The following is a 19848-nucleotide window of genomic DNA, read 5'->3' on the forward strand; positions in this document are numbered from 1 at the left end:
AGCATGATTTTGGTTCTGCGACATCAACAATACAGGTTTCAGTGAATTTCTTCCGTAATGGATCCAGTTGAACACCCTGGCTGATCCTTTAGGCCTGTATGCTGCAGAACACCAGTCACAATAGAAAGTGATTTTATTTTACACACAATCGGTTTACGGATTGTGACCCTCTTCAAGTGGTTTACGTTCATTTACATGCTACCTCACTCATTTCTGAAGTTAACCTACAATTCTTTCAGTTTTGTCTACGTAGTCGTCATCACATGATTTGGTTTTTATTCAAACAGTGAACTCCAACAGTGAGTGTTGAAACATGTGAATGAATGTAAACCACATTAATATGTGCACAGACCTGAAGCCGGTCGTGTGTTAGGTGAAACCACCTTCTATTGTGACTGATAGCGGTTATTATTATACGCCATTGCGGATATATATGGGCGACTCGCGTAGCGCCCGCTCCAGTCATCCTGCACGCAGTTCGTTCGATTCTTTCATCAGTCGACTCGACTGAATCGAGCTATCGAGTTGCTGTACGTTCCTTTGTAGCATCATCATTTAAAATTCAACACATTTTTGCCCCCGTAACTACTGAAACATGACGGTAATGCATGAATCAGTGCTTAACTGACCTACCGTTCTTTGAAGAAGAATCAATCTTTGCGATTAAAAAGAGACTATTGGGAGAGGTTCTTCAATACAAGCAAACGAGGATAAACGCCCTTAATGATCGTGATACTGTCATGCAACCGTTGTCTGTTTGTCCTAGATCTGACTATCCTGCTTTGCACACGTTGTACAAAATATTTGCTTGCCTGCCTGCATCTATTGCTACAATAGAAAGAAGTTTTTGAACATTGCAGCGTACAAAGACATGGCTGTGGTGGACAATGAAGGAGGATTGTCTTAATGGCTTAGCTGTGTTGAACACTCAACCTGACATTCATTGTCCTATTAACGATGTAATTAACCAATTTGTCAGGAGGATAGGCGCTTAGAATTCATCATTTAAGGAAGAGAACCACAATTGTAACTTTTTTATATCACAAGATGGCTTTGTCTTGTATATGTGTATAATCAGTTTAAATTAAACGTTCTTAAACTTTGCCTGTGACTTATTTTTTATTATGGTAGAAATAAATGTAGCTCAAGATATCTTTAGCGCCCCCTCCTTGAGGTTTTTCTGCATCCGCCACTGTTCCACACCCAATAAAGTTTTTACATACATAACTTCAAATATTTAGCACTTTAACTCACTTTTAATCAGACGTTTGAAACTATTTTATAAGTGGGAGTTAGGTTCTTTACAGACCCAATATCGGAGATTAGTGGTTACTGAATGAATAATTTTTTCTGAGTAATTACCCTTCTGATTGATTGGTGCCGCCCGCCACGAATTCCTCTCGTGTTCCAACCTTTTCGTTTCAGAGTAGGACCTGCAACCAACGTCCTCAATTATTGGCAGGATGTATTCCACTCTCTGTCTTCCTCTGTGGTTTTTAACCTCTGCATTTCTCTCCAATGCGATGGAAATTATTCCTTGATGTCTTAACAGATGAACATCCTGTCCCTTCTTATTGTCACTGTTTTCCAAGTATTCCTTTCCTCGCCATTTCTACGGAGAACATCCGAAATTCTTACAATGTCTGTCCACCTAATTTTCAACCTTCTTGGGAAGCATCGCATCTCAAATGCTTCGATTCCCTTCTGCCCAGGTTTTCAAAAGGTCCACGTCTCAGTACCATACAATGCTGTACTCCAAACGTACATTCTCAGAGTTTCTTCCTTAGATTAAGACAAATGTTTGATACTAGTAGACCTCTGCTGGCTAGGAGTGGCCTTTTCGCCATCGCTACTCTGCTTCTGACGTCTTCCTTGCTTCGTCCGTCATAGGTTATTTTGCTGCCTACGCAGCGGAATTCCTTTGCTTCATCTGCTTCGTGATCCGCATTTCTGATGTTAGATTTCTCGCTTTTTTTTCATGTGTGCTGCTTTTCATTACTTTTATGTTTCTTAGATTTGCCCTGAATCCATATTCTGTACTGATCAGGCTGTTTATTCAACTCGACAGATCCTGTAATTTGTCTACATTTTCACTGAGGATAGCAATGACTTCAGTGAATCTTATCATAGATGTCCTTTCACCTTGAATTTTAATCCCACTCGTGACTCATTCTTTTATTTCCGATATCACAGGGACGATATTATCAGAAATAGGTTAAAAAATGGTTCAAATGGCTCTGACCACTATGGGACTTATCATCTGTGGTCATCAGTCCCCTAGAACATAGAACTACTTAAACCTAACTAACCTAAGGACATCACACCCATCCAACCCCGAGGCAGGATTCGAACCTGCGACAGTAACGGTCACGCAGTTCCAGACTTAAGCGCCTAGAACCTCTCGGCGATGGCCAGTGTTTAATTAGAGCCCACGGCTATAGCGTATAGGCGTGTGACAACGCTCCCTTTCCTGTCCATCCTCCTTGCTTCTTGGTCGTACAGACAACGCTGCTGTCACCTGGGCACGTCTTCAGTTCGCTTTGGCGGACTAAACTGAGAGAGCCGGCCGGAGTGGCTGAGCGGTTCTAGGCGCTACAGTCTGGAACCGCGCGACAACTACGGTCGCAGGTTCGAATCCTGCCTCGGGGATGGATGTGTGTGTTGTCCTTAGGTTAGGTTTAAGTAGTTCTAACTTCTAGGGGACTGATGACGTCCGAAGTTAAGTCCCATAGTGCTCAGAGGCATTTGAACCATTTAAACTGAGAGACAGCGAATAGTATTTGATGTAACTGCCCGAAGGAAACAACGGCACATGCTCCTAGCCCCTCAGGCGCATTTAGAAACTTGACAAAATTCGAGGAAGTGCAGCCCACCGGTGACCAAAATACGTGACGCACAGTTGGCAGCAGACGGCGTGGTCGCTACTAACGCTGCTAATCCGAGGACCTCCACGCGAGCTGTGGCAGGCTGGAGAAGACTCTGCTCGCTCAGCTTATGACAGGTCGCACAGTTCTGTCAGCGCCTCTGCAAAGACACTCGCTAAACACGTCGCCTAATTAGCAGCCGGCCGCCGTCCCCTGTGACGTTATCTGCAGGCGGCGACGCCCTGGGAGACGGCCGCCACGCCTGCCCGCCGCCTACCGCCTACCTTCCGACGCTTTTCCGCCGCCGGAATCTCTGCGCGCCGCTGCCTGGCAGCCTAATCCCGTCGAGGAAAAACTAATTTGCGCCCCGCGGGCTCTCTTGACAGCCTAATGCTGGAGATTATTGGGGCCGAAGACTTGTCACACCGGTGGCAAAACCTCCGAGGAGCGGAGGGGATCCTGCGGTCTGCGCCGGGACAGTCGGCTCGAGTCCGTCCGCCTGAGCGTTCCTCTGCAGTCGCGCCGCTCTCAGCTACATGGCGGTTACAGGTAGCACGGATTTCTGTACCCTACAGTGGCGCGAATTACCGCACCGTCGTTGATAAGAGCAACGACAACTCTTCCAGCTTCGGTACGTAAATATCAGAAGACTGAAGAAAACTGGTGTTTTCATTCCAAATGTTTCAAAGCCGAAAATGCAGCAGGAAAAGATTCAGTTTGGCTATTGCTAAAACTAGGGTTCTTATTAAGTGGAGATTTTGCATACACACTGACAGAAATGAAAAGTATTACGCCATCTAACGCCACCCTGGTATTTGTCAACCTTTGTGAACACGTTTGTACCGTAAACGGTTTTAAATGGTTAAAGTTTCATTCCATTCGAAACTAATGTCCAACTCGACGTTCCACTTATTTCCCTTGGTAAGTTTCTTAACGAATCATTACTTATTGCTCAAACTGTAATCATGCAAAACTAAATTTTAGACACCCTTAACTTATGTATGTTCACGCGCGCGTATATATAATCAGGCAGAATATGGCGCAGCGATCGGTAAAGCCTGTATATGACAACAAGTGTCTGGCGCTGCTGTTAGTTCTGTTACTGCTCCTACAGTGGCAAGTTATCAAGATTTAAGTGAGTTTGAACGTGGTGCTGTAGTCGGCGCAAGAGCTATGGGACACAGCATCTCCGAGGTAACGACGAAGGAGGGATTTTCCCGTACGACAATTTCACGAGTTTACCATGAATATCAGAAATTCGGTAAAACATCAAATATCCGACATCGCTGAGGCCGGAAACGTTCAACGTGATAGAAGTGCAACTCTTCCGCAAATTGCTGCAAATTTCAATTGTGGTGCATCAGTAAGTGTCAGCGTGCGAACCATTCACCGAAACATCGTCGATATTGGGTTTCGGAGACGGAGGCCCACTCGTGTACCTTTGATGACTGCACGACACAAAGCTTTACTCGTTTCAAATTGTATTGAGCGGATGGACGTGAACGGGTGTGGAGACAACCTCATGAATTAATATACCCTGCTTGTCAGCAGGGGACTATTCAAGTGGTGGAGACTCTGTAATAGAGTGAGGCGTGTACAGTTGGAGTGACATGAGACCCCTGATACGTCTAGATACGACTGTGGCACGTGACCTGTACGTAAGCATATATATGCACAGTGGTTCCAGGATCATTTTTCTGAGTTTAGGCACTTCAGCTGGCCACCGAACTCCCTAGACATTAACGTTACTGAGTATATCTGGGATGCTTTGCAACGTGCTGCGCTCCACCTCCTCGTACTCTTACGGATTTATGGACAGCCCTGCACGATTCATGGCGTCAGGTCCCTCCAGCACTACTTCAGACATTAGTTGAGTCCATGCCTCGTTATGGTGCCGCACTTGTGCGTGCTCGCGGGGAGTCTACATGATATTAGGCCATACATATATACACCGAAGAGGCCAAGAAACTGGTACACCTGCCTAATATCTCGTAGTGTCCTGCTTCCTGAGACATATATAATCATGTGTGTGTGTGCGTGTGTGCTTGTCGGAGAGAGAGAGAGAGAGAGGGAGAGAGGGAGAGAGAGAGAGAGAGAGAGAGCGAGCGAGCATGAGTGACTGTTCTGGTAAACATTACTGGTCAGTTTATTGTTTCAATTTCATTCTAGGACTTGAAGGTTCAGATTCACTGCATAGCTTATAAAGTACAGGGCTTCCCTATTCACTGCTCATGGGAATACTTCATTTCATATCATTACACACAACTTTTGGGGCTTTAGGGTTCCAACTTAAGCTTTAAGGGCATGCTGGTGGGACTAATTCATACCATAACTCATAACTTTTTATTGAAAGTTGTGTCGTGTGATAACTACTCCTATGATCCGTGAATAAGAAAACACTGAACTTTTAAACTCTGTGGTAAGTCAGAACCTTCAAGCCCCAGGAAGAAATTGGAAATGCAGTCTGACTAGTACTGTTTAACGGAATAGTCACTAACTCACAGACTTACATAATCCAACCGCAACTGAATGTGGGTTTTGCTTAGCTACTGTCTGACTACTGAGCAGTACGTAACGATGCATGAAGAAACAGACCAATAACTGAATAAGTGTTTCCTTTCTGCTTGTAGTGTCCAGTAGTGCACATTATGATGTCCCCTCAGACAAGTAATCGTTAACTCTAAACATGAAAGAATAACTGAACCATCATATTCGCATGGAAGTAAACGGACTCCTTCAGAAATTTCTTGTCATGCCTGAGAAACACGCAGGATCAGTTCATTAAGACTGTTGGCTAGAGGCTAATATGAAAGTAACATCTTCTTATCATGTCCCAGACGTGCTCTGTTGGATGACAAATCAGGGGGACGGGCATGGCTAATCAAGACTTATCCGCATACTCCTCTAGGCATTTGTGTTGTGAACTATAGTGTGGGGTATTGCATTATGCTGCTGGAATACGCCATTTGCTACTCTGGTCGTGAATGGTGTGAGAAGAGGATTTACGTACGGAAGTTCTGAATTGTTATTTTCATTTTATGCACAATATTTCGAGGACCAACCCACACTTCTTCAGGCGTTGCGATTCTTGCTGTTATGTGTACTCGCTGATTGGACTCCAACCAGACTGAACTGTTGTCGGTATCGTGCCTTTGTTTACAGCCGAGTTCGACTCCCGATGCCCACTACGCCCTTCGATTATCTTTTTCTTTCAGGGTTCGCATTGATATTCCGCGAAACGCAAATTCTCACAGCGTTTTCCAACTCTGATGGATATGATGGCCTGCGACATTTTACTAAATTGAGTGTTGGAGCCCAAGCGTTATTTAAATTGAAACCATCGTCCCTGTTTATTAGGTTTTCTGATACCTTTATTTCGATACATTCCTTAATTATGCCGCCCCAGGAACTTGGTGCTTGCACCACGTATTTCGTTTCATGTTTATTTTGGAGGCAGTGCTTGACGACCGCTGATGTGCTTGGTTGTTTCAGTCGACTAAGTCGCTGATGTTCCTTGCTTTTCTCCTCGACTGTTCTGATAGTCTCAAGTAAGACATTCGCATAGAATTCGGTACACCCACGCCTTTCGGAGATCTATATCGCCTTTAACATTACAAAAAATACTCTTTATCCAAGCTGTAGAGATCGAAATACACTGGTTGCCATGTTCCCGTAGTAGTCTCCCGATTATTCCGGGTATTGGCCAGACTAAGGTTCATAAAAGAGTTTTTGCGTCTCTTCCTCGGTCGAAGTCTCTGCCTCATTCTCAGGTGTTTTTGAGTTCGACAGCATCACCCGTTCACTTATGAACTGAGTATCCATTCCTTAACCGCGCGGGGTACCCGTACGGTCTTGGGAGCCTTGCCGCGATTCGCGCTGCTACCTACCCACCAACCGCCACCACCCCCCTCCCCCGTCGGAGGTTCGAGTCCTCCCTCAGGCATGGGTGTGTGTGTTGTCCTTAGCGTAAGTAAGTTAGTTTAAGTTGGATTACGTAGTGTGTAAGCCTACGGACCGATGACCTCAGCAGTTTGGTCCCATAGGAACTTACCACCAATCCATTCCTTCGGAATACCATTCTTATATGATCTAATTTTTTTGCGTGGCTCTCTTTATGAAAGTGCTCGACTTTTATGGACTAGAGTCTTTAACACCAAGTTTCTTTGTGACAGACAGTAATAGCTCGAGGCGTGGAGAAAGAGGTCAGTGCGCCTAGGTTTCCTATATACTGTAACCCAAGGATCCGTTCGTTCTTCTCGAAATTAACACGTCGAGGAAAGGTGATTGGCCCTCTTTTTCAGGCTCCATTGAGAATTTAATATTACGAGTTTAAATTTTCCATGAACTCTTGAAGCTTTTTCGCACCAAGGAGCGACACTACAGATGTGTCGTCCACGTATCCATCAAGACGCGTTGGTTTCACCTTGGTGGATTCTAATGCCTTTGTTTCAAAGTACAGTTCGTTTGTTTGTTCGTTTTATTTGGCCTCCACGCACTGTACTCTTTTTAACCATCCACTACACATGTTTGCATAGAACACATAACTGTACAGGGAAAATACATAATTGCATATTTACTGAATTGAAAGCTGAAGTCGTCATCTTTTCCCAACAACAGATGTTTAACAATTAGAATGATGAGTAAACTAGATATATTTAAGCTATCAATTCATACTACTTCTTAAATTTTATAATAAGTGATACGTAAACAAAATATGGGTTCTACAGATTTTTCCATATAGTCTTAAGAAAGTTAATGATCACTTTATACAGGCGAATGTTTTTGGAAACCAAAAGAGAAGACGCTGGCTGAGGGTGTATGTAAGCCATGCTCATCAAAGTTCCGATCTCTCATTGTCAAATTTGGAACACAAGAACAAGACGTGTCTTACATCAGCAAGGGAATAAAATGCAAGGGAATTGTAAACGTCGGTTGTATACAGACGTACAGGAAACGAGGCAAGGTTAAAGCGGAATCGAACGATGGTAGAAATCATAGATCGGCCCAGACGTGTCTTCGCGAACCGAGGCCTTGTAGGAATTTGAGGTTGTAATGCCACATAATACCTCCGTGGCTCTCCACGTAAGTAATCTGTATACGGTAATTTCAAATCGAAAGCAGTTCCTCTAGATGCATCTAGCTTCGCTAAGACGTCAACTTCCTCATTATAGAGGATGCCAGCGTGGTCGTGCACCACCAGGCGAATGAATGCCTGCCCTCTTCGTTTACAGTGAATATTTTCCAGTGCCACAAGCAAAATATAACGGTTGGTTGTGTTATACCATCTCTGATGTTGAATACTTTTAAGAACATTCTAGGAGTCGGATGCGGTCAACATGTTTAAGAAGGAAGTTGAAGATACAAAATTAACCCCCTCCAAAATTATCAGTCTCCGTCGTAAAAACTGAGGCACTTTTAGGCAGTTTGTAGGCTTTACTGATTTGGATCTGAGGGCGTAGAAAAGCACATACAGTATACCTCTCTTGTGGAGTTTTGGCTCCATCAGTATATATAAAGATGTAGCCAGGTCACTGAGCTTCAGTAAGACAATTGAATCTGCCATATACGTTAACGCTCGGTGAGATTTTTATATTATAATAATAGAGTAGAATGTGGCAGCTGAGTGTGTCAAGCTCATATTCAGATAAAGCCAAATGTGAAGAACATCGTATAGAATGTGTGAAGGATACCAACCGCCAAAGGTTGTACAGACGGCCAGAATTTTGTTTCTTCTGCTGAAGGCATTCCGCAATTGGTAAATGTAGACTCAACTCTTATACACAGGTCTTTCATGAAAGTCGTTCCTCGAATGAAAAATTTATCTGACTCCACTTGACGTCTAATGCTTAAGGGCATCTCTCCTGCCTCAACCAAAAGAGCATTTGCAGGCGTTGAACGCATGGCTCCATTGAAGATACTAATGACTCTGAACTGAAAAGTACCTGATCTGGAGAAATATGTTAGGCGCATTGTGGTACGGCATATAACGGTAGTCTAGTCTAGGTCGAATGATACCTCGTTCCCTTGTAAACAGAATAGTTTGATGCGCTGCCCACCATACGCGGGTGAGAGAGCAAATTACATTTAGTCCTTTCTCGCACTAATTAATAATACATTGTATGCGAGGCGTCCAGCTGAGCCGAGAATCAAACATCATTCCTAGGAATTGAACGAGAGGTTTTATCTGTAAAGTATACTTTCCACATAGGGCGGGGTCGACAGTGGGCGAGCTGTGTTCGATTTGTAAAAAGGTACGATCACCGATTTCTCAGTCGAGATGTTCAACCCATTGTTAAACAGCCATTCATCAATGTGTTGTATAGCAGTGAGTAATTCCGTGTTACCCTGAAGATACGAGTCTGAGTCGAATAAAAGCAAACATCTCTGCATACTGTAAAATCTTTGTCAAGAGAGTGATTATTCGCTCAAAATCATAAGTATACAGAGTATAGAAGAGGGGGCTTGAAACGGCTCCCTGGGAAAGGCCCTGAGAGACAAGAAACACAACAAACATATTTGGTTTAAATCTGATATAGATTGTTCTTTGAGTGACCTGGCAGTTGATGCCATGTATCATCCTCGAAGGAATGCCAAGATCCGTCAGCTTGTTCAAAAGATCCGTTATCCGCACGTGATCATAAGCTCCTTTAACGTCAAGAAAACTGGCGACGAGCTTTTTTTCAAGTTGAGATAATTTTCATAGCCAGCGAGTTCAAATTATCTATACTTTCTTTGCCTTGCCTAAATCTGAGGCAGTAAATTAGACTTTTCAAGCCACTATTCCTATTTCATTTTAACCATTCGCTCCTGCGTTTATACTATACAAGACGACAACGCGATGGTCGATAGTTAGATGAGATATTTGGATTTTTCCATTTTTCAGAACCTGCGTTTTCCAAGTTTCCAATAGGTCCTGTTTCATCCAATACTGTTTAAAAATGAGCAAGTGGAAATCTTTTGATTCCATTGACAGATTCTCAAGCATAGAATAATTTATGGAATCAATACTGGAACAGCTGTCACACGATGATTTAATGGCATCATTTAATTCTTCTCTACAGAAGCGAGGTATGGAGACAGCCATCTTCAATTGAAGGTGCATAATGTTGGAATTGTACTGTGGGCGGAGCGAGCGTGTCGATAAATCCCTCTATCCAGGAAGTTGTAGCAGGAAGAGAGGATGGCAAGCAGCTGGTTCTAAAAGCCGTTATTTTATTCCAAATATTCGTCATACTGGTGGCTTTATTGACTGACGAGCAAAATTTGATGGAGTTTTCCTTTTTTTTCAGAAATTTGTTTACACATTTACTCTTCTCACATCCAAGAAGTTATCCAAGTTAGAGTTGTGGAGATATGTTTTCAGAGTAAGTTGCCATTTTGCAGCTTCTCTAGAGCATTCGGGATTGCACCAAGGTGGCGAAAGCTATTTCATAATAGTAAACGCATTTTTCTTCGGAATGCTGATGTCCGCTGTGGCTTCCATAGCATTTCTTAAAATTTGGCATGCTTCTTATTCTTGTAAGTTGCTCTCTACAGTTTCGATTTTTCTACTGACTGTGTCCTTAGTTGGTTTCTGCAATTTTCCACTTACTATTAGCTTAAAATATTTCTTTAATATCGACATTAACGTTAAAGAAGAATTCTATTGGGAGATAATCTTATCTCAGTGAATCAATTTGAACGTACCAGTTAGAAAGTTCGGTGAAACAGGAGGCGCAAAGCATTATATCAATAGCGGAACTTCTACGGAAGGAGGTAGACACGATAGTTCGAGCTACTTCATTGACTATAACTGGGTTATTGTCTTCCATAACATCGATCAAAGAACTACCGTTCCTGTCTGTCATGTCGCTTCCCCACGCAACATGACTGGAATTCAGGCTTCCACCTATTATAAATAAAGGTATTAGGAGTATCAAGTCATCTTCCACGATACAGTAGTGGGTAGCTTTGTACACAGATAATAATGTAAAAGTTTTGTGGGTAATTTGCATTTGCACAGCAACTAATTCGATTTCATTGTTTCTTGCACTGACCAGATTTTTTTTAAGGTCCTTTGCATTTTTTACTGATATAGAAACGCCACATTTTCCATCAAGATGGTCATCCGTTACTACGAAATAATTTTTAAAGCGAGCAGTCTGCTGAGATTTGAACCATATATCAGACTGACTGATGTATAGTTCTCTTACTAAGCGTTCTCTATTGAAGTTAGCTGATCTTATGTTTCATTGCAGCATTTTTATAGGATTCATAATTTAGGCTAGAAGGGAATTAAAGTACCTCTTACGAGACGCCTGATGCTATCATAGCACTGTTCTGTCGCGTATTCTGAATGACAACGTCTATAACATTTGTTATCTTATCGATCAATACATTGATAACTATAGGCTGTCGCTGATATGGTATTTGCGAAGTTGTTACCCTATGAGTACAGACATTTGGGGATTCTGACCTACAGGAGTGATTTCATGTTGCGTGGAGTATAACAGGTTTCGGTACTGAGACCACTCATCTACATTACGATGTTCACTTGCTTCCGCTTGTCGCCGGTAAGGTCGGTGAGCAATGTTTGTCTGAAGAGGCTCATCCACAGGTTTGGCACCGATCCCATTTGGACGCTGACAACCTTGTGTGCTTGTCGCGGGCAGCGACGGGAAAAGTTGCTTTGGTGATCTGGCGCGCTACTGTTTGTTTGAACAGAACAGAAACAGGATAGAAACGTTGTCCCTCTGTGACGGAAGCGAAGGCCACCATACGAGTGATGTCCAGCGCCTCCCTCAAGTCCATGTTATTAAACGCAGCAAGTTCCTGAGCTCCTCGTCGTCAATGCTTTTCAGGTCACAACCTATCCGTGTGCGTGTGTTGACCGCCCCTATGAACTCAAGTAGCAACAGGTGAGAAGTAAGACTCTATAGAATGAGGCTCACTGTTTTATCTGCACCTCATCTCTCTGATGGATCCATATCGGAGGCTTTTGTAAAGCACTGCCTGACAAGTGGCACCTAAGGCACTGCAAGAGTAGGCACAGCGTCTGGTAAAGTTTGTGATCCGACGGTTAAGTAGCAGATCTGCAGTCTGGCAACTTGTTCTTTACCAGCCCTTACATACTGCTTAGTAAAATTTCTACCGCCTATAACGGGGAATATAGATTGCATGACTCCCAAAATTTAAGCTTTTTCAAGATTTGTGTCAACTTTTGTTATTACTCCCTGTGTTTGAACAACGAAAGAAAGGATGTAAGCATCTGTGTTTTTAGATTTTAATACTTCGCTATTTGCTAAGAAATTGGTCTTTTCTGGAGTATTTAATTCACCCTTGGCATTGCTTTTTCTGACAGAAGATAGCCTTTCTTCCAGGAGTGCTAGTTCCGCATGGTTCGCAGGAGAGCTTCTGTTTCGTTTGAAAGGTAGGAGACGAGGTACTGGCAGATGTAAGGTTGTGAAGACCGGGCGTGAGTCGTGCTTGGGTAGCTCAGATGGGCCGTCACGATAGCTCAGCGTGTTCGGTTGGCTCTCAGCACTATGGGACTTAACATTTGTGGTCATCAGACCCCTAGAACTTAGAGCTACTTAAACCTAACTAACCTAAGGACATCACACACATCCATGCCCGAGGCAGAATTCGAACCTGCGACCGTAGAAGTCGCGCGGTTCCGGACTGAGCGCCTAGAACCGCTAGACCACCGCGGCCGGCAGCGTGTTCGGTCAGAGGGCTGCTCGCACTCTGTAATTAAAAAAAAAAAAAAAAGAAACCTGAGTAAAGGAATCAACGATCAACTTCAACGGATGTCTTGTGACGTCCGCCAGACCAAACGCAGAGCAAAAAAAAGGATGGTAGAACGAAAGGCAAAGGCCTTGAGTTCTAGTCTCGGTCCGGCATACAGTTTTAATATGCCAGGAAGTTTCAGAAGATATATTAATTATGGCAGTCTTCATTTCAGGTAAGTAAGATGCATAATTTTCCTTGAGCTAAAGCGTGCAGGTGGCCTCTATTTTTATCCAAGCTTTCCATATGAACTAATTACAGGCCACTAGCTTCGTCACGACGGGTAATAACGAATAACCGACGCCACGCCAACGGTTTGTTCACAATATATTCCGTCTACTAGGAAATAAATAATGTCAGAACGTACCGAAAAGGATTTGTGAAAAAATCGTCGAGCTATTCCGCGATTAGTTGCAATGAATCAGAAAGTGAAACTTCCGTAAATAGAGAGACTACAATGTGGAAACTGAACACAGTGTCCGTGTCATGGAGACGCAGTTGCCTGAGGCGGTGTGTAAAGGTTAGCGTAGTTGCGGATGTGGAGTTCGCACTTTCGCATATATTCGTGCCGAGCAAACGTGAGAGATCATGTTTCATATTTGTCTTGAATTTCGACTCTGCTAGATCCTACGCGTGGGCGCTTAGAACACGTCGTAAATTGACAGGAATGCTCAGAAAAACACTTTGAGTGATGTATAATTTTTCTAACGTGTGTAAAATGCAAATCTTTACTGTCTTCAAAAAGGATGGAGTCGGCATTGTTTACAGGAACTGCTCATTTTAATTTTGGTTTTGCTAATGTATTATTATCTAGAGATTACACCAAAAAATACTGATTTCCCATAGTTAACTATCGCAGTTGCTAAAGGGCAAGCGTGCGTATTTACAGTCATTAGGTGTTGAATTTGCTCGTTCAATGGCCATGAGCCAAATTATTAGCACTAATGCCTGACCTCAAATAATAATAATATAATGCAATTATTGCACCACTGTTATCAAAGTTTTCTCGAGTGAAATAGTGTAACGTAGTCAAATAGTAATGGAGTCTTTCGTTACTTCGTGGTAGAACAAGTCCATATTTGGGGTTGAATAGCAAGTGAACTGTTTTTCTTCTACAGATATTTATTTTTAACTAATTTTCGTCTTTTGGGCCATATTCAGGGAAGAACTGTGTTGCAGGTTATATGATTGTAATGATAAAGTTTGTGGGTGTTGACACTGGTTGTCAAACTGAGTTCTCTTCATTTATATTGCGCACATAACATGTTTTTTTAGCGTTGTATACTACTCTTTACACAATGGACAATACTCAATACAATGACTAAAATACACAATATTACAAGTTGTATGGTGGTAAGATCATGACATTGGTTGAGAAATGTCTAACTGAACACTAGTCACTTATGTTGTGCAAGAAACATGTTTTACATTGTGAATTACAGTTTATGCAGTGGACAGTGTTAAACACAGAGCATGATTAAAAAACACAATATTACAGCATTACAAGTTAATCTTGTTATAATATTGAAGTCCGAGAGGCAAGGAATATGAAATTCTATCGTTTTAATTTTGTGTAGCAGTACATGACATTGTGATGGGCTGTGGATATGCGTCTGGTTGATTACATCAATTGAACCTTAAAAATTGGTATGTGCTCAGCTGTAAATGATCGTTTATAACCAGCTAGGGATTTTGATCCAAATATTCGCTTATCTCAAGTGCATTTAACAGACTTAGTTGTTTTCTTTTTTTCCTTTGTTGGCTATACATAGTACTTGTATGTGGACTTGGTATCTGTGTGTTCCTTCAACATATTTTCAGCAAAGGTGATTTATGCCTTACGTAATCTCTAGCTGCATTCGTGTTCAATCAGCATAATTGCTACACCCCTACCTGTTTACCAATACACAGTTTTTTGCAGTCACTGCAGGTAATGTTATAAATATCACTGTTACTTAATAAGTCTGTTTTGTCCTTGCTGTTGAATAAGATATGAGCGTTAGTACTTCTTACATAATATGAGGTTTTGTACTTGCTGAATTTGAGAATTTTGGTAATTTGTCCGACAGATTTCCTAAATATGGGGTACTAGTTTGGTTTTAGATATGGCTATTGCTGCAGAGGAAGGGGAATATTTTTCTTCTTTGTTTCTTGTGTGGAATGTTGTCGGTTAAGTCAGGAGTATAGGCGTTGTTAGATGCAATTAATGGTATCTATCTGAAAAGTCTCTTTAGACATTGGTAAGGCGACGCACCATGGAATCAAAGGCAGCATGTTTGTATGTTATTGGCCATAGTTAACATGAGGGTGTTACCGTACCTGTCATTGTAGGTTTTCTGTAAATTTGGTATCTGTGTGTATTTGTTGTGGTATCTGTGTTGAAGTCTGTGAAGTTAATGGATTTGTCAGTAATCTCCATGGTGAACTGGATGTTTTCGTGTTGTGGACCTAGATATTCTAGGATTGCGTTCAACTGTCAACTGGCACCAGTCCACAGACACACTACCACATCTACATATCTGTAGGAATTTTTGATATTGCCACTGAGAGGATAATTATGTGGAAACTGGTTTTCGAAATGATCCATGAAGGTTTCTGCTAAAAGAGGACTGAGGGGGGACCCCATTGCCGAATCATCTAGCTGTTTGTATAGCGTTCCTTCAAATTAAATTAATTTTGCTGTAAAGATGTCTGGATGGCTAGTTTATGTCTTCCACTTGTACAGGTTTGACATCTGTTATGCATAGTAGTTCTGTCAAAATATCGACTCATTCTTTTACTGCTATGTTTGTAAATAAGCTGCTAATATCAAAAGATACTAGTTTTGCACTATGTGGAATAGGGAGGTCTTTAACTTGACTAATGAGGTCCACTGAATTTACAATTCCAAACTTAGATTTAAATTTTGTCTCGGTTTTGATACACAAATGTAATTCTTCCATAATATTGTAGTCTGATGTGGTGTAGGTTGGCAGAAGACGTCTACATGTGGACCTTCCTTGAGCAGTTTATGAAGCTCACACAGTTCAGGAGCCACTGGGTTCATGATGGTGAAGTACTTAGCTTCATATTCAGGTATTATGATTTTGCAGATTTTGGTTACTGTAATATTATGTAGTTTCAGTATTTTTTGCACTTAATATTGTGCACTGCATAGAGTGTAATTTCAGCGTTAAGTAACAAGTTTGATGCACAACATTTTGTGAAAGGGATTATATCTTTGCTTATAATGTTTGGCTACCTAAGAACTAAATGTCTCCTGCAGACGCTAGGATGGTCCAACAAGCCGAGAACTAGTTGGAAAGCCGGCCGAAATGGCCGAGCGGTTCTAGGCGCTTCAGCCTGGAACCGCGCGACCGCGACGGTCGCAGGTTCGAATCCAGCCTCGGGCATGGATGTGTGTGATGTCCTTAGGTTAGTTAAATTTAAGTAGTTCTAAGCTCTAGGGAACTGATGACCTCAGATGTTAAGTCCCACAGTGCTCAGAGCCATTTGGACCATTTTTTGAACTAGTTCGAAATAAACAAATAACAGTAGAACAAAAACGGTGTAGTTGCTATTCAACCTTAAATAGCATTTTTTTCAAATTTATTTTTACATATATAAAATGAAAGGTAATATTATCTTATGGTTTTATCTTTGAACTTTGGACTAAGCCCGAGAAGAGCAATTAATAACAATAGGTTTAAAAAATATGCACCAAATCAACAATTCAACCTTAAATAGCATTTTTTTCAAATTTATTTTTACATATATAAAATGAAAGGTAATATTATTTTATGGTTTTATGTTTGAACTTTGGACTAAGCCCGAGAAGAGCAATTAATAACAATAAGTTTAAAAAATATGCACCAAATCAACAATACTATTTGTTAAAAATATGAATTGAATGCACTTTAACAACCTTCTGACGTCTTGACCACACTCTATTATTTCCAAAATCGCGTTTGCACTTGTTTCGTGATTGAGAATGTTGAGATATAGTATACCTAACGAACAATTTTATATGATGGACACTGCCTCTGTAAAAGAAGGAATGTCGATACGTGTAAGGTGATTTTGGAAATAATAAAAAACTATGGTCAAGATGTCAGAAAGTTACACAGTGCATCCAAATGGCCGCTTCGTTTCATAGCACTTTCATGCAAATTGCAGCTGATTTGAATGGCTCGCACTCACACCACTTGTAACGAATTAAACATCTTTAATACCACACAGTGAACGAGCAGCACAACTCTAAGAAGGTACTTTATTAATCTCAGCTTTACCCGCGCAACTACGTGCAACTTTAACACGACTGTATTACTATTATCTCTGTTGTTGTGCCCTCGGAGTAATAAACGAACAGCAGTCGTTTTATTTGCAACTGATTGTACGTAGGCGTTGGTTTTTGCAGAGGCCATACAGGACCTAAATGCTTCGTAAAAAAAATAACAAATTGCCGCCAAACACGAGGTGCGTGTGTGTGTGTGTGTGTGTTGGTGTGTGTGTGTGTGTGTGTGTGTGTGCGCGCGTTAGCTGCTGGCCGACTCACTTCTTGGCCCCCTCCTGTTGCAGGAGAGGAGGAATGGGAAGCGGAGTGCGGCGAGAAGGCAGGAGGTGCGGACGCGGTGCCCACAGCCGCCGAAGGAGAAGACAGCGCCCAGCCGCCGCCAGAAGGCAGCACCGTCGCCAGTGAGTACCATTCGCTACAGCCGCGCGCCTGCCGACCCTTGTACCATGGAAGAGCGAGTATATATGAAGGAAAGACTAGCTGAAATTTTTCAGGTCTCTGTGATTAGAAACAGTACAAAGTGACTCGGATGTCTGGCTAAGGAGGTGTATACGATGTCAATAAGGAAATGACGCTCTGAATTCCCTTCTGGTCGGCTTTTAATGTTCCTTCACGTACTTACATGAAAATGCCGAAGGCTGCAGAGACTGCTTTACGACTTGAATTCTGAGACCCGCTTAACGTATGTGTAAAACACAGACGAGGCTTGTAAACTCACGGTATTGTTAGGTGCTTCAAAAAATTGGTAGAATAAATGGCCGCAGTGGCTTAACACTCTATTAGGAATAGGGTGCACACAGTATTTCAGACCACGAATCACGAAAGGAGCCAGTTGGTGCTTTAAAAACGAACCCTTAAGTTCAGTGACGCGTCACAACGGAAACGACAAACAGCTAGAAATACAAGTTGCAGTTGTTTGAAAGAAAATGCCTTTTGCATGCTGCACATCGAAATTTTTTGTTTTTATTTATGCACCCAGACGCGTTTCTCCTTTTTTTACAAGGCCTCTTCTGGGGGGGACCGCTACGGTCGCAGGTTCGAATCCTGCCTCGGGCATGGATGTGTGTGATGTCCTTAGGTCAGTTAGGTTTAAGTATTTCTAAGTTCTAGGGGACTGATGACCTCAGAAGTTAAGTCCCATAGTGCACAGAGCCATTTGAAACATATCTTGTCATTAGGGAGAAGTTGGTACAACTTAAGTGGGAGACCGTCGAGGGCCCACATTGTAGTGCTGATCTCTCCCTATGCGATTATCGCGCCTCCGGTCTCTTAGGCTGTGAAGGGTCGACGATTCCTTTCGGAGGAGGGTGTGTAGCAGGCAGTTGCGGACTCCTTCACGCAACATGACACGGCGTTTACCAAAAGGATATCTTCAGCCTGGTGCGCCGGTGAGATTGACTCAGTGCTCACGGCGATTTTGCCTCATGCGCGCACCGATTCTGCACTGTACTGCCTTCGAACGGGATTTTTTTTATCTCTCCTTACTGATGTCAGGACAACACAATTTACCGGAATCTGTAATCACACAAATATTCGTTAGTTGTAGCGTACATTAGATAATGAATTTAGGACGTCGTAAAATGTATTTCCACAATTATACTTTGAAAGCCGGCGATTATCTGACGAATATCAGGGAAAGCTCATAGACTAGCAACTATGGCGAAACACGGCTGTTTCCGCAGCCGGACCAGACAGCAAAATGCAACTCACAAGGGGACATCAATTTCGTAAAGGAGAACGACGAAGATTATAAGATTTCTGAGTGCAAAACGTTTTTAAAGGAGTCGCTGGTAACCGAGTTTGTATCCTAAAAGGCCTGTAATCGTGAAGAGGTTGTATCTGTTTTCATTAGAATCAACTTTTTAAAAATTCAGTGTTTATTATGAAATGTAAATATTAATTAACAAATACTGAATCATAATTTTTAAAAAATATTTTTTTATATACTAATCCTACAAGAATTAATTAAAATTTGGTTCAGGCATACGAAATGCTGTGTTGTTCAATTTAGAAACGTATTTACATCAGTAATATTGTTCAGTCTTTAGAAATGAAAACATGTGTTTTATTTCCTGTTCGATGTGTCACATTTTTGTACCAAATCTTAATTTATTGTTAACACTCCTATTTTCATGGGATTATTAATTAGTAACACTAGTAAAACATATTGTTTTTATTAAAACATTATTCTTCACAATTTGGTAATGAACAGTTCCACTTTATTATAAACACACAATTAAAATCAAGGTAAAAAATATTTTGTACCAGCTAGTGCGGAAAAAAGAACATTGCACTGATCGAGGTGGCGCAGTGGTTAGCACGCCAGACTCGCATTCGTGAGAACTGCAGTTCAAATGGGCGTCCGACTCTCGAGATTTAGATTATTCCTGATATCGCTAAATAGCTGCAGGCAAATAGTAGGTTTTTTTTCTTCGAAAGGGCCCTGCCGATTTTCTTCCTCATTCTCAAACGATGCCATCCGAGCTTGTGCTCCCTCTCTAATAAATCTTTGTCGACGTGATGTAAAACGTTCATCTTTCATTTCAAAGGACATTGCAACTACACAAGTTCCACGTTACGCACTCATCTACCACCACTGACCCTGCTGCAAAGTTCGACATGTTTTCAAGTCAACAAGCGCTCCTTAAGCTCTTCTTTTCAGTGCAGGCGTTTGTGGAGATCACGCAGCGTGTCAAGTGACAGTAATTACGGTTTTTGTGCTGGTAGAAGCTGTGTGTTTTCGTATCTTGACGCATAGAGCACTCTCGCGGTTACAATCTGTTATGACGCAACCACAAGCGCTGGAACGAAGGTGAAGAACGCAAGAGAATAGAAGGCGGTGAAACGACGTGCGCTCATTAGGACCGCTCCACGACACGAGCGGCCTCTGCAAGAAGAGCATATAAGCACCAATCGTGCCCGCATCGGCGGCTCAGTATTCAG

The 19848-nt window shown here is 42.1% G+C and overlaps 1 protein-coding gene across 1 annotated transcript in view; it reads left to right on the forward strand.

Annotated features, from left to right (window-relative positions):
* Positions 1–19848, forward strand: part of LOC126355592 (uncharacterized) — a 632860-nt gene that overhangs the window by 293069 nt on the left and 319943 nt on the right. Inside the window, exon 2 of the mRNA XM_050005955.1 lies at positions 17190–17306. Within this exon, the coding sequence (XP_049861912.1) occupies positions 17190–17306 (117 nt within the window). The remainder of the gene's footprint in view (positions 1–17189; positions 17307–19848) is intronic.

Source organism: Schistocerca gregaria, chromosome 3 (assembly GCF_023897955.1).
Source record: "Schistocerca gregaria isolate iqSchGreg1 chromosome 3, iqSchGreg1.2, whole genome shotgun sequence".
NCBI classification, from domain to species: Eukaryota; Metazoa; Arthropoda; class Insecta; order Orthoptera; family Acrididae; genus Schistocerca; species Schistocerca gregaria.